Below are 11,163 nucleotides of genomic sequence, written 5' to 3' on the forward strand. Positions count from 1 at the left end.
TCCCACCACGCTGCACACCTCCAGAAAGAGCAACGCACAGCTCAGCATGGGGGAGGCCGGGAGGGGCTCATCAGGTTGCTGAGTCAGGCCCCAACTAACCACAAGCTCCTGGGACTTTCCTGTGCAAAGAACCCTTTCCTTCCCGGAGTCTTATCAGGCAGGGCCCGGTGAGCCAGTGCTCAAGGGAGCTAGGCAGCGCCTGTCCTCTTTCAACAACAGCTAATCATCAGCCCCTTTAGTGTTAGCTCCCAGGTGGCGACTTCATGGTGGATAGCACACGACCGACCACAGGGCCTAAGGGAAGGTGCAGCAAACAGTACCTGTCCTCTGGCCTGTCCCATCCTATCAAGGAAAGCACAGCCCGCCTCAGACCTTGGCAAAAGGTCACATTACAAAGAGCATCAGAGAGGTTCTCTGTGTTAGCCTGTATCTTTGAGACCACCACGAAATCCTGTGGCACCTTATAGACCAACAGATATTTTGGAGCATAAGCTATCTGTTGGTCTATAAGGTGCCAGAGGACTTCTTGTTGATGACAAAAAGAGTGGAACCAAAAGCCCCATAACTTGGACAGTCGAGAGAGGATCTGGGTCCGAGAAACCCCACCCAGCGTTTCCTTGCAGGGTGCAGTGTTTCCTGTTAGCTGAGAAAGCCTGAGCAGCTGCCCACCTGATTAGCAGCGTGCCCACAGACAACAGCCGGTATGTCTACGGGTGGTACACATCCACACATGCTTCAGTACACATAAAATTTATTCTGCCCCGATGGAAAAATAAGAGGGAATTCTGGTGGGGTGGTGGGAACAGCACCGACCCTGTGTTTGGTACCTGGGGTTATTTACCACCAGTGACTGCCTCGGGCTCAGCCCATCATACCACGCTGGAAGGCGAGGGACTGGGTGCTACAGAACAGGCTGTGAGGTGACACCCCCCCCACCCCAGGGCTGTCTCTGAGGAGCCCAGCCTGCTGCTCCCCTCTGGGTGGTGTCATGTGAACCCCGGGCCATGATCATGGCAGGCCTCAGGGATGGGACACCCCCCGCCTTTCCCCGGCTGCTCCTGGGAGATGGAGCCCTGTGTGGAAGAGTTGAGAGCCACCTGAGCCGTGCCAGAAGGGTTCACAGAAGAGACAACCACACACAGATACACAGAAAATGTTGTGTTATTCATTTGAAGGTGGAACATGACATGGAGATTCCTTCATCTGTTTAAGTGCAAAACAACAACATGCCCCTTGCACAGTAGCATAAATTAAAGCAGCCTCCCTGTCGTAACGCTGTTTGGGCCTGTGCCACCACTGGGTAACTTCATCAGCCACAGATCTGACACTCTTGTCTATAGCACCAAATGCAGCAGGCAGGTGGAGGTCAAGAGAATAGAACAGCCACTTCAAAAGCCCCTTGCCAGGTGGACAAACCAACCTGGGTCATCATAACACCCCCCCGCCCCCAATTTCCCCACGCTCAGCCACATGCGTCTGGGGTTGAGGTGGCTCAGCGGCGGTCAGGGATTGACCCAGCCATGGCTAAATACAGTACATCTCGTACCTCGTGGAACACAGACTGAGGCACCTGAAGCCTAGTTAGATGCCACCTCGGACACTTCACCCAAGAAAGCCTCCCCTGGGGAGTGTTGGGTTGGATGAGACCAGCCCAGGGGGCTGGAGAGCCCAGGAAATGAGAATTTGAAACCCCCACCGGGCAGGCGGCGAGGTCTCTAATGGTCCGGCAGGAAGCTGTTCAGAGTCAGATTGTCTCCTTCGGTCTCCGAGAGGTTGTCCGTAGGCATCTTCATTCTTTTTATCTTGCTGGGCTTCGCCCCATTGGCTGCTGGCTCGCTGTCAGTCAGCAGAGCCGAGATACACACCATCTCGGTGGCGTTGCACTGGTGCTTGTTGTAGGCATGCTTCTGACGCCACAGCAGGGTGGCAAGGACGGCGGTGCAGACGATGAAGATGGCGGCCACAAGGGCCAGGATAAAGACAGCCAGCAAGCACTTCCCCACCAGGATGTTTGTATCATTGTGTGTCTTCTGCATGGGGTCCTTCACTGTGACAGAGCCACCTGCCGGGACCACCCAGTGAGAAGAATTGTTTTTGCCCAGTGTGGAGAGTCTGTGCCTGGAAGTGGCCAACTCTTCCACGGGGGGCACGGTGGAAATGCCTGAGGACTCTGTCAGATTTTTAGGTGGCGAAGTACTTGAGCTCTCCGCTAGCCCCTTCCCTCTCGGAGGCCCGGTAGAGGAGCCATGTTCCCTACTCTCTGTGCTGCCACTGAGGGTTTCTTCTCTCCCCGTGACTACCGCTTCCGAGGCGGCGTGGCTGGAGCCCGGAGTTAGGGCCGCTTTGGTTGAGGTATCAACATGGCTGCCCGCTCTAATTCTGTGAGCTTGTGTGTTGACATTGTCCGAGCCGGCAGCAGGCTCTGCTGTAATGGTAAATTCTTCCAGCAGTTCTGGGGCAATACTCTCGTCTAACCACTCAAGGTCTGAAGAGACTTGGGTGACCTCCACGGGGTGCTGCGAAGGAGTCACAGAGAATGAACTGGGGCGGCTGGTGGTGCTGTTCTCTGCAGTGGAATGACTGGATGTCTTCACCTCCACTTCCCTCTTTGCACGGACAAACATGGGGACGTCGGTGCTCCCAGGCCTGGCTGTGCCCCACACCCACTGGCCCTGGCTGGCTGGCTGGGAGCTCCCACCTCTAGGAAGCCATCCTGCCACTCGCCCCATGCCACCTTGCTCACTGAGCTTGATGTAAGCAGAGACCTGGAGCAGGCTTGGAAGGAAGAACAACAGAGTGATCCAGACCGGAGCCATTTGACCTGGAAGGAGAAAACAGAGTCCAGGTTAAAAGGGAAAGACACAGAATTAAAAAGGAAAGAGGCCGAGAAGGTAACTTCAGGCACCTGGGAGCTGTTACTCAACTGTCCCAGCAGAGATGAGCTCAGGATGCAAAAATTAAGTCCCACCATTCGGGGTGAGTTTCCAGTTCTGCATTTCCAGCCTCTGTCTCACGAACACTAGTTGGGTATTTCCAGCCACAGCGCTGCCGGGGAGCGTTTGCTTTCACTGCCTCTTCTCCTCACCTCGCCCCCCTCGCAGCCCAGGAGCCCTCTGTTGTTAGCCACACGTGTGTGTTAAGAGGAGAGGCATTACAGCAGCACTTACACACCACAATCACTGGTGAAACTCCCCTCGGCACTAGGCGGGGGTCAGGATAAATGAAGGTGCCTGTCTCCACCCTGGGGAGCATATGTCTGGGGGCTGTGAGGGAGAAGAATGGGGTTTAGCTGCAGGATGGCGCCTCAGCCCCCAGACGAGCTGACTGTCCCTGTCACTGAGGTGGCACAGGACACCGTCCAGCATCTTAATCACAACCTCTGCTGGGAGGGGTCAGAGGCGTCGCGTGACCCCCAGATAACCGAATCCAGCTGAGGTAAGGCAAAATGATCCAACGCTATTTTGTGTAACCACACAGCAGGACAAGACCTCTCCCACGCTAGAGCCACTGACGCTCTGTGAGCTCACAGGTACATCCTCCTGCCCGCCACTGCCACATGCCACCTGGAAACCAAGCGGCTTCTCAGACTAAGTCAAGCTCTTCCCTTCTCCGTGACCGGTAATTTAGGCCTCTGTCTTGTGTGTCCGGCCAGCAGCCACCACTCTCTGAAGGCCGAGCGTGAAGCTGCAGCTGCCAGATGGGCACATGACTCTTGAGGCAGGACCGCCAGCCGCAGCAGTGCAGAAGGATGGCACGATACGGCATTGCCACCTTGCATCTCTGCTGCTGCTGGCGCTTCCTTCAGAGCTGGGCACCGGACAGCAGCCACTGCTCGCCAGCCACCCAGCTCCAAAAGTGCACTCTCAGGTTTTGTTCCTACAGCTTCTCACATCCCACCACCGAATACCTTCTTCTTCTGTGCGCCCCCAGTGGGACGCCCTCTGCTGTGGTGAATAGTCTTCTCCCCACGGGACGCTGCGGGAGAGAGCACCGCCTCGGTGTAGGATTGGTAGCAAATGGAGCTGACCAAACCCCCAGAGACTCCAGCTGCTGAAGGAAACATGTCACATTGAGATGACCAGATCGCACCGCCCGCCACTGGGTTAGGGGACCCCCTGCTGGGTGAGGGGGCTTTGCCTCATCAGCTACAGGGCAATTCAAACCTTAGTGCTCCCCTCCTCCCCCACAGATGGCTCGCAAAAATCAGCCCTGGCACCCGCAGGGCAGACCGAGGCGCATGGATGCCAGCTAGCCGTGCCCAGACATGGGTCCCTTGCTTTGCTTCTGCTGCTCCCAGCTGGGTGTGGTAGGGCACTGCTGCTCCGTCAAGGATCAGGCCCCCCAAGGACGGTGCTCCACACGTTACAAAGAGCCATGACTCGGGGAAAGTGCCGGCTACCACGCAGGACACCAAAAAATGGGGGACGGGGGGGGGAGGTGCAGGGCACCTGAGGGAGCAGCCTCAGCCAGCCTCCTTTCACCCTGGGGTCTTGCGGAGGAGTTCGATGGAGGGCAATGGAACGACTCTGGAGAGGTTCTGGGGGGAGCTCACCTCCTGCCAACTGCCTCAGAGCCCCCCCCCATTTCAATTTCATGCCCCACTCCGGCTCGGAGGGTGTTGGCCCCTCCCCGCCACACTGACCTCTGGCTCGGCCCCTTTGCGCTTGCACCCACGAAAGGGCTGCTGAGATTTGCGCAATTCACAGCGCTGGGGGAAGGAAGTTGTGACTCAAAAACAAAACGGGAATGGAGAAGGGAGATGGGTGAGCTCTCTCCAAGGTCACCAGGAAAACCCAGCCCAGGGACAGCATTGAGGAGCTGGACTCATGGGCAGGTTGGGGAAGGGCGGGGATGGCGGCTCAGGTCTGAGGAGACAAATGTCCCTCCCTCCCCCTCTCCACTACTGTGTCAACTACCCACACAACCGCATTGCCTGAGCCTTTGGTCACACGTGGAGGAAACCGCTGTTAGATTCGGTTGTCTCCACTGCTGCTCGCTTGGCTTCAAAACAGGAATCCACTCCACTTGTGCAAATGGCTGGTAAAAGCAACGCACAGGCCAGAATTTGCACATGTCCTGTCTTATATGGCCCTTTCCCCACACCTAATTCATGAACAGTCACAGGAGCTTTACGGCATATGGAGGGATTCACAGATTTCATTGCAGCCCTTTCAACTCAGAACATCTTCCCCCCAACCCCCCCACTGAAGCGTTGCTTTCAGGACCCAGTTACGAGCAAACTGAAGCGGGGTAGCCACTGGGCTGAGTCTGCTGTGCACAGAAAGGTAGGTTGGGTGCTATGGAAGAGAACGTGTGGTTAATGGGAGACACCCCAAGCAGCTGAATTAGCCTGACACAGAGCGATGTTGGGGGGAGGGTTCTCTAGCCTGGCTGGTGAGATCACTGCCTTTGGAGACCAGCTAATTGGATCATTTTGAGAACAGAACGTCGTAATTCTGAGCAATTTGCAGTGTCCCTCTCAGACATCATTAATTTAATTTAAGGGCTAATTACCTTGCAGGGATTTCCTTCCCAGCAAGAGAAGATAGCTCGGGTGCAGAGCAACAGTCATCTCCACTGGGGAAAGTCTGCACTTTGCAGAATTAGAACCTAGAATTCAGCCCCAAAATGACAGGACATAAAAGCTGCGCAGTCCTGTTAACTCAGGAGTGTCCATGTTAAATGTAAAACTCAACAGCCGGCACTGCTCTAGCATTCCCATTTCAGGAAGCTCTCCAAGCACTCTGACTGTGGGTAGACGAAACCCCCTCTTCCCCACTGCGATGCGGCCACCTCTGGGGCAGAACACAAAGTTACGTAAGAGAGGTGCTGCAGCACTTCACAGGAAAGTAACGCTCTTACATCCAGGTACCTTAGCCAGGGAATTGAGGTGAACGAGCTCCAAGTATCCAAGGGGGAGTTTGGTCCGGACCACAGGTCGTCACCCCCATATTTCTAAAGCTCCCCAGCTGTCAGGTCAGTGGATGCCTCCCCAGAAAGACGGCACTTTTGGTGGCCTGACCGACCCTACCACCAGGCAGTTCAGTGTCATCTGCAGGAGAAAGGCTGCACCTCAGAACCTCCGACCTGCCAGGACTGGCCCTCCAGCAGCCATTTGACTCAGAACAGGCAAGCCAAGTGGTTCGCACGCTGCAGAGTTCGTACCTGGGCTATGGCCCTGAGAGACCAGGAGCAGAGAGGTAAGCCCTGTGCCACTGTCTTCCAAAGGGGCAGGGATTGGGGGTACATTTCCAAAGGGGCTGAGCAAGAAACTGGCCCAACCAGCAGCCTGGGCACATCCGGGCCCCTGCAGCGGCTCCCCTCAGCTGTGGAAAGGAAGCTGTGGTCAGGAAGGGCAGGGAAAGAGTGTGGTTTTGCTCTGAAATCAGGTTTCGACAGCAGCAGACACACCCACAGCCAGTGAGAAGGAAGATAACATTAGCTCTGCCTTGGAGCTACAGGGCAGCACTCCACCCTCTGATGGTCCGGGGCGGCACGCCCGACACAAACAGGACCATGAGCCGATCTCGGCGACACAGGAACCCGCCAGAGCCTGGGCTAGCACTGGACTGCTGGGAGCCGCCCCTGGAAGCTTCTGCTAGATTCACTAGGGCAGCCCCAAGACGGGGAGTGCTGCGGTTCCATAGCGCGTGACAGGGCAGAGATTCTGCGTCTCTCGCGTCTCTCCCGCACGCCAGAGGCAATCAGGTGTAACTTCCGACACAGACCTATTGTCCAAGAGGCTCTTCTGACACCAGGACAGGCGGCCAAGTGCTGGGAAGTGAAAGGTGGGCAACACGCAGGATAAAATAAAGAGAAGCTTTTTCTAAAAAGTGTATTTAAAATCTTCTCCTCAAACCCAATGCTATTTAAACTTGAAATTCTGAAAACTTGTATTAAGGCCTAAGTGGGCAATAATCTATTACCATATCTTCCATCAACTAAATAAATCCTCAAGCAGTACAAGTTTGCCGCCAACGTTCGAAAGAAAGTCACACGCCTGAACTGGCGCATGCCACTAGCTAGGGTCTGGAAACAGGGTTTGTTGAAGGTCTGCAACAGCTTTTGACAGCAAGTGGTCTCTTCCGCAGGTCGAAAGAGAACCTTCTTCAGCTCAGTTTGTTCGGTTTACTGACTAGTTTATTTGAAGTTGAAAAATTGAATGGGAGTTGAAAACTTATTTTCTGCTTCCACTCTAGGAATAAAACTGACGCATGAGAAGAGAAGATCTATATCCTAAAGGGATTGGTGACCAAAAGTAATTACTTCATTTAACTAATTACAAATATTTCCTTTGTTTAATAAATCAATTTAAGTGCAAAACATGCTTGATAAATGTACTTTTTCCCCTCTTGAATCAAGTACATGTAATGTAGTTTTATTCAAAACCATTTTTAAAGTGCTGGTCTGGTGCATTTTTAATTTGATTCCAACGGCCTTCCAAACGTAGCGTGATGGGAGTAAAAAATAAACCCACCTTGTAAATATGCGCATCGTTTACTATTGTCTAACATTCAGAATGTGAATATTAAGAATCTGGATTAAATATCCAGTAAGCTACAGTATTGCTTAAATATTATATAGTGTATCCTGCTGCTTAGCAAAAACAAACAAAAACGAAAAACAACAAATCATACCACTTAGGAGAATTAACTTTTTTTTAAAGAAAGTGAATTACAGCATAGATTCAAACCCCGACTAAAACTGGTGACTTTAACCAAACTTTCCTGCTTGCTGCTCTAAACTCTCATTAAACCAGGTGAGATAAATCGCTTGAGTTTAATTCCCCTCACTTTGTTTGTAAGTTGTTCGGTGAGCACCGCGAAGGTCAGAGGAGCCATTGTTTTCCCCCACATCATTTAAGACCACGGGGTTTCTTGGGCAGACAGAGGTGGTTCGATTAAGAATGCAAGACCCTGACTTTCTCCCTGAAGGAAAGTGGGGACCCTGGATTTAGCAAGGGAAGGACTCACGTACCCTCCCACCAGGAAGGCGAGGGGGTGGAGGGTAGGAGAATACGAGAATGCAGCAGGAGCAGCTAAGAGGTAGGACTTCTCTGGGCTCTGCCTGCCCTCTGTTCATTCTCCCACCTCCCTTACCACAGCGCTGCTCCACCGTGTGGGGGTCTGAAATTAGGCCAGACAAACCTGCTGACCCTTTCAGGCAGATACCCTGAGAGTGGGTGTCTCTCTCAGAGCTCGGCCAGGTCGAACCCACCGCAGGGGCCCCTGGAAGTAGGGAGCTGGAGCAGGTCAGCGGAGCACCACTGGAGTTGTGGAGCTGGGCTGAATTACTCTGGCTCAGGTTCCAGCCCCAAAGCGTTCAGGCTGGAAAAGAGAACCTGTAGGAGGAAGGCCGGCTTCGGGGAGCACAAAGGGTCAGGAGAAGACTCTACCCCACAGCAAGGGGAATTCCAGTCCTGGGAGGCCCCCCCACCTCTCAAGCCAAATGAAACAGTGGAAATAAATCCCTGCCTGTGGTGCAGTTCTGCTAGTGCCCCCTCTCAGCACAAAGGCTCCTCCAGCACAGCTGGCCTCAGCACTCTCATGCAGCGCGGCTTTGAAGTCCCATTGCCTGGCACATCTGCACAGGGGCTAATGTACAAGGGAAGCAGCTCCAGGGCCTCCAGGAGGCAGTACACTAAGCATCAAGATCCTGTCTGGAAAGGCAGCGCTCCCCAATGGTCGGGGCACCAGACTTGGCTCTGGAAGACAAGAGTCCTGCCCCAGCTCTGCTCTGACTTGCTTCGTGACCTTTCCCAGATTAATCCATCCATTTACTACCAGGAAACCATTGTACCCCCCATGCCTCAGTTTCCCCATCTCCAAAGGCCAGGAGGAGGGGGCTTACCCAACTCAGTCACGCACACAGAGGCCTACAGCTCAGCCCCACCCACATACTAACCGGCACGGCATCCGAAAGAGGGTTTCACCCTCGTTCACAGTGACAAAACCCCACTGCGTGGAAATCAGCCCCACGGGCGTAGCGGTACGTCTCCACTTACCACTGCCAACGCTGCCGAGAGCCTTCTTCTGGGTTCTGTTTGGTGCGTCTAGGACAGGAGGGCTGCACTAAATCCAACACCGAGGGCGTCCCTGTCGACCCCGGTACGTCTCCCAGCCGCGAAGAGTAAGAGACGGCGATGGCGGAGTTTGCCGCTGCGGAGACAGTGGAGAAATTTGACCTCAGGTACGAACTATTCACTTAGCTGGAGTTGCATCTCTTTGGTCAACATTCTCCCCTAGCGCAGGCCTGCCTCTCGGTTTGGTATCCGAGGTAAAACCTGAGCCCGTCGTCAGACGGGTTCCACAGTCGTGGCTGGGGCTCGCTGAGGGCACCTGACTCAAGGAGGATCCCTCAGGGCACACCTGACACGTCCTCGGCTGACTGAGCTCCAAACCCACACTGCTCCCCAGCGCCACCTTCCTCACTGCAAAAGCTGTTTCTTACCCGGACTGGAAGCAGGCTGCCCGCGCAGGTGTCGCTCACAGCTGGCCAGTGCAGCACGTGAGGAAAAGGCTCAACACTGCTTCATCGCTGCCAGACCCCGAAAGGAGAAGCGGCCCTCAGACAGCCCAGCTTGTTCACCGCGCTCCCTGCAGCAACTCAGGAAGCCTCCGTGGCGGTGCGAGAGTAAGGGTGGAAGGCGGAAGAGAAGTTGTGGTCTGGAAAGCGCGCACGAGGATGCGTCACAGCCGAAACGGAGAAGGCCGCTGGCTGCAGAGCAGCTTTTATGGGACCTGGAGCTGCTACGGATCCAGGAAGTGTAAGGGCATCTCAGCCCCACACCAGGCCTAGCAGCACGACCAACCTTATCCCAAGCAAGGGCTGAAGCTGGGGAAGAGAGAAGCTTGCAGCTGAGCCCAGAAGAGTCAGCGTTCCAGGGGGCGACCGTGTTGCAAAGAGTCAGCCGCAAGGCCACTCCAACACAGGCACCGCCTCGGCCTCGCCCTGTGCACGGCAAAACACAGATAGGATGGACGTTGCTGGTGGCAAGTCACCCACCCCCACTACGCAGAGCCTGGCCTGGAGGTGCGCATGGGTTCTTCCGTTTCAGGACTTGGTGGCACTCCCTGGGCTTCGAATGGGGAAGTTCTACAGTGACTGCTAAAGGCGGAGCCTGAGCTGCAGCGTCTAAAGCCACTCTGCGCCCTGGCCAGGCAGGGAACCTGGCCTGGAAAAGCAGAAGGAGACCACGAACCTACTGGTGCGTTTCAAATTCCCCCCGGGGACCTGCAGCAGAGTCAGTCTGTGTCTGGGGTTTCTCAGCGAGACCCGCCAGCTGGCAGCTGCACCACCCGACAGACCAGGAGAAGCAGCTGGCGCCTCTCCAGCTGCTCAGCATGCAGTCTGCCCGCAGCACCCCTTGTCTGCGTCCCTGCTCCTCTCTCCAGCACCGACCCTCATCTCCTTCCTGGGCTTTGCCCACGCAAAGGCCAAACTCCCACTTTAACCACGAGGCCAGACCTCCCATGGCCCAGTCGGGAGCCTTTCGGAACCTACCCCAAAAACTCTCCTTTTGGAAAACACACAGCCTGGGCACTACCGTGGGGCAGGGGAGGGCTGTCTGCTCTCCTTCGGGGTGGGGCACAGGCTTTGTACCTGCACCAGGACCCGCTCGGGCCATGAGAGCACGTTTGGCAGCTGCTTTGAAACCTCCCTGGCTGCTGTTAATTGCCGTCTGAAAATCCCCGTTGTGGCGCCTTTGTGTGATGAAAGGATGGCCACGGTTCGAAGCGTGCAAATGCCTCTGCGTCACTTTAAACGTTACTGACGTACCTGTCCCTTTCCCTTTGACGACATGTACACGGCACCTAGACTTGGCTTGGCTTTGGGGGGCGGGAGCGATCGGGGGCCAGCCTAGTGAAAAGGTTGGGAACCACTGCCAGAGACACATGGCACTCAGAGCTGGGAGGGCGGTTTCAGCCTCTCTCCGGGTGAAGCCAAGCGTACCTCTGCAGCACCCCACTGGGAGGAGGAAATTCACCCCCTTTGCCACGCCAGAGGAGGAACAGAACCTGGTTTTTGCCGTCCCCAGTGTTGTTGCAGGTTCACAGCAGCGGGCTGCGCCTACAAGGGCTCGCTAAGGTCATGGGCAGCGCTGTCCCTTCCCCACTCACCATCCCCTTCTCCCCGACCGCACGCAGCTGAGGCTGGACGAGC

At 55.2% G+C, this 11,163-nt stretch overlaps 1 protein-coding gene across 2 annotated transcripts; it reads right to left on the reverse strand.

Moving 5' to 3' along the window:
* Window positions 1–1,143: 1,143 nt before the first annotated feature.
* SELPLG (selectin P ligand) lies at window positions 1,144–10,630 on the reverse strand. Of its 2 annotated transcripts, XM_075012937.1 has the most exons (3): window positions 9,451–10,630; window positions 9,005–9,158; window positions 1,144–2,821 (listed from the first exon to the last, which is right to left on the reverse strand). In XM_075012937.1, exon 3 carries the CDS (start codon window positions 2,814–2,816, stop codon window positions 1,716–1,718), a length of 1,101 nt encoding a protein of 366 aa, XP_074869038.1. In that variant the 5' UTR covers window positions 2,817–2,821; window positions 9,005–9,158; window positions 9,451–10,630; the 3' UTR covers window positions 1,144–1,715. The 2 variants fall into 2 exon arrangements, with proteins under 2 accessions (XP_074869038.1, XP_074869040.1); XM_075012939.1 differs by lacking the exons at window positions 9,005–9,158; window positions 9,451–10,630 and adding an exon at window positions 3,908–4,040.
* Between the last annotated feature and the right edge of the window lie 533 nt (window positions 10,631–11,163).

Source organism: Carettochelys insculpta, chromosome 18 (assembly GCF_033958435.1).
Source record: "Carettochelys insculpta isolate YL-2023 chromosome 18, ASM3395843v1, whole genome shotgun sequence".
Taxonomy (NCBI): Eukaryota; Metazoa; Chordata; order Testudines; family Carettochelyidae; genus Carettochelys; species Carettochelys insculpta.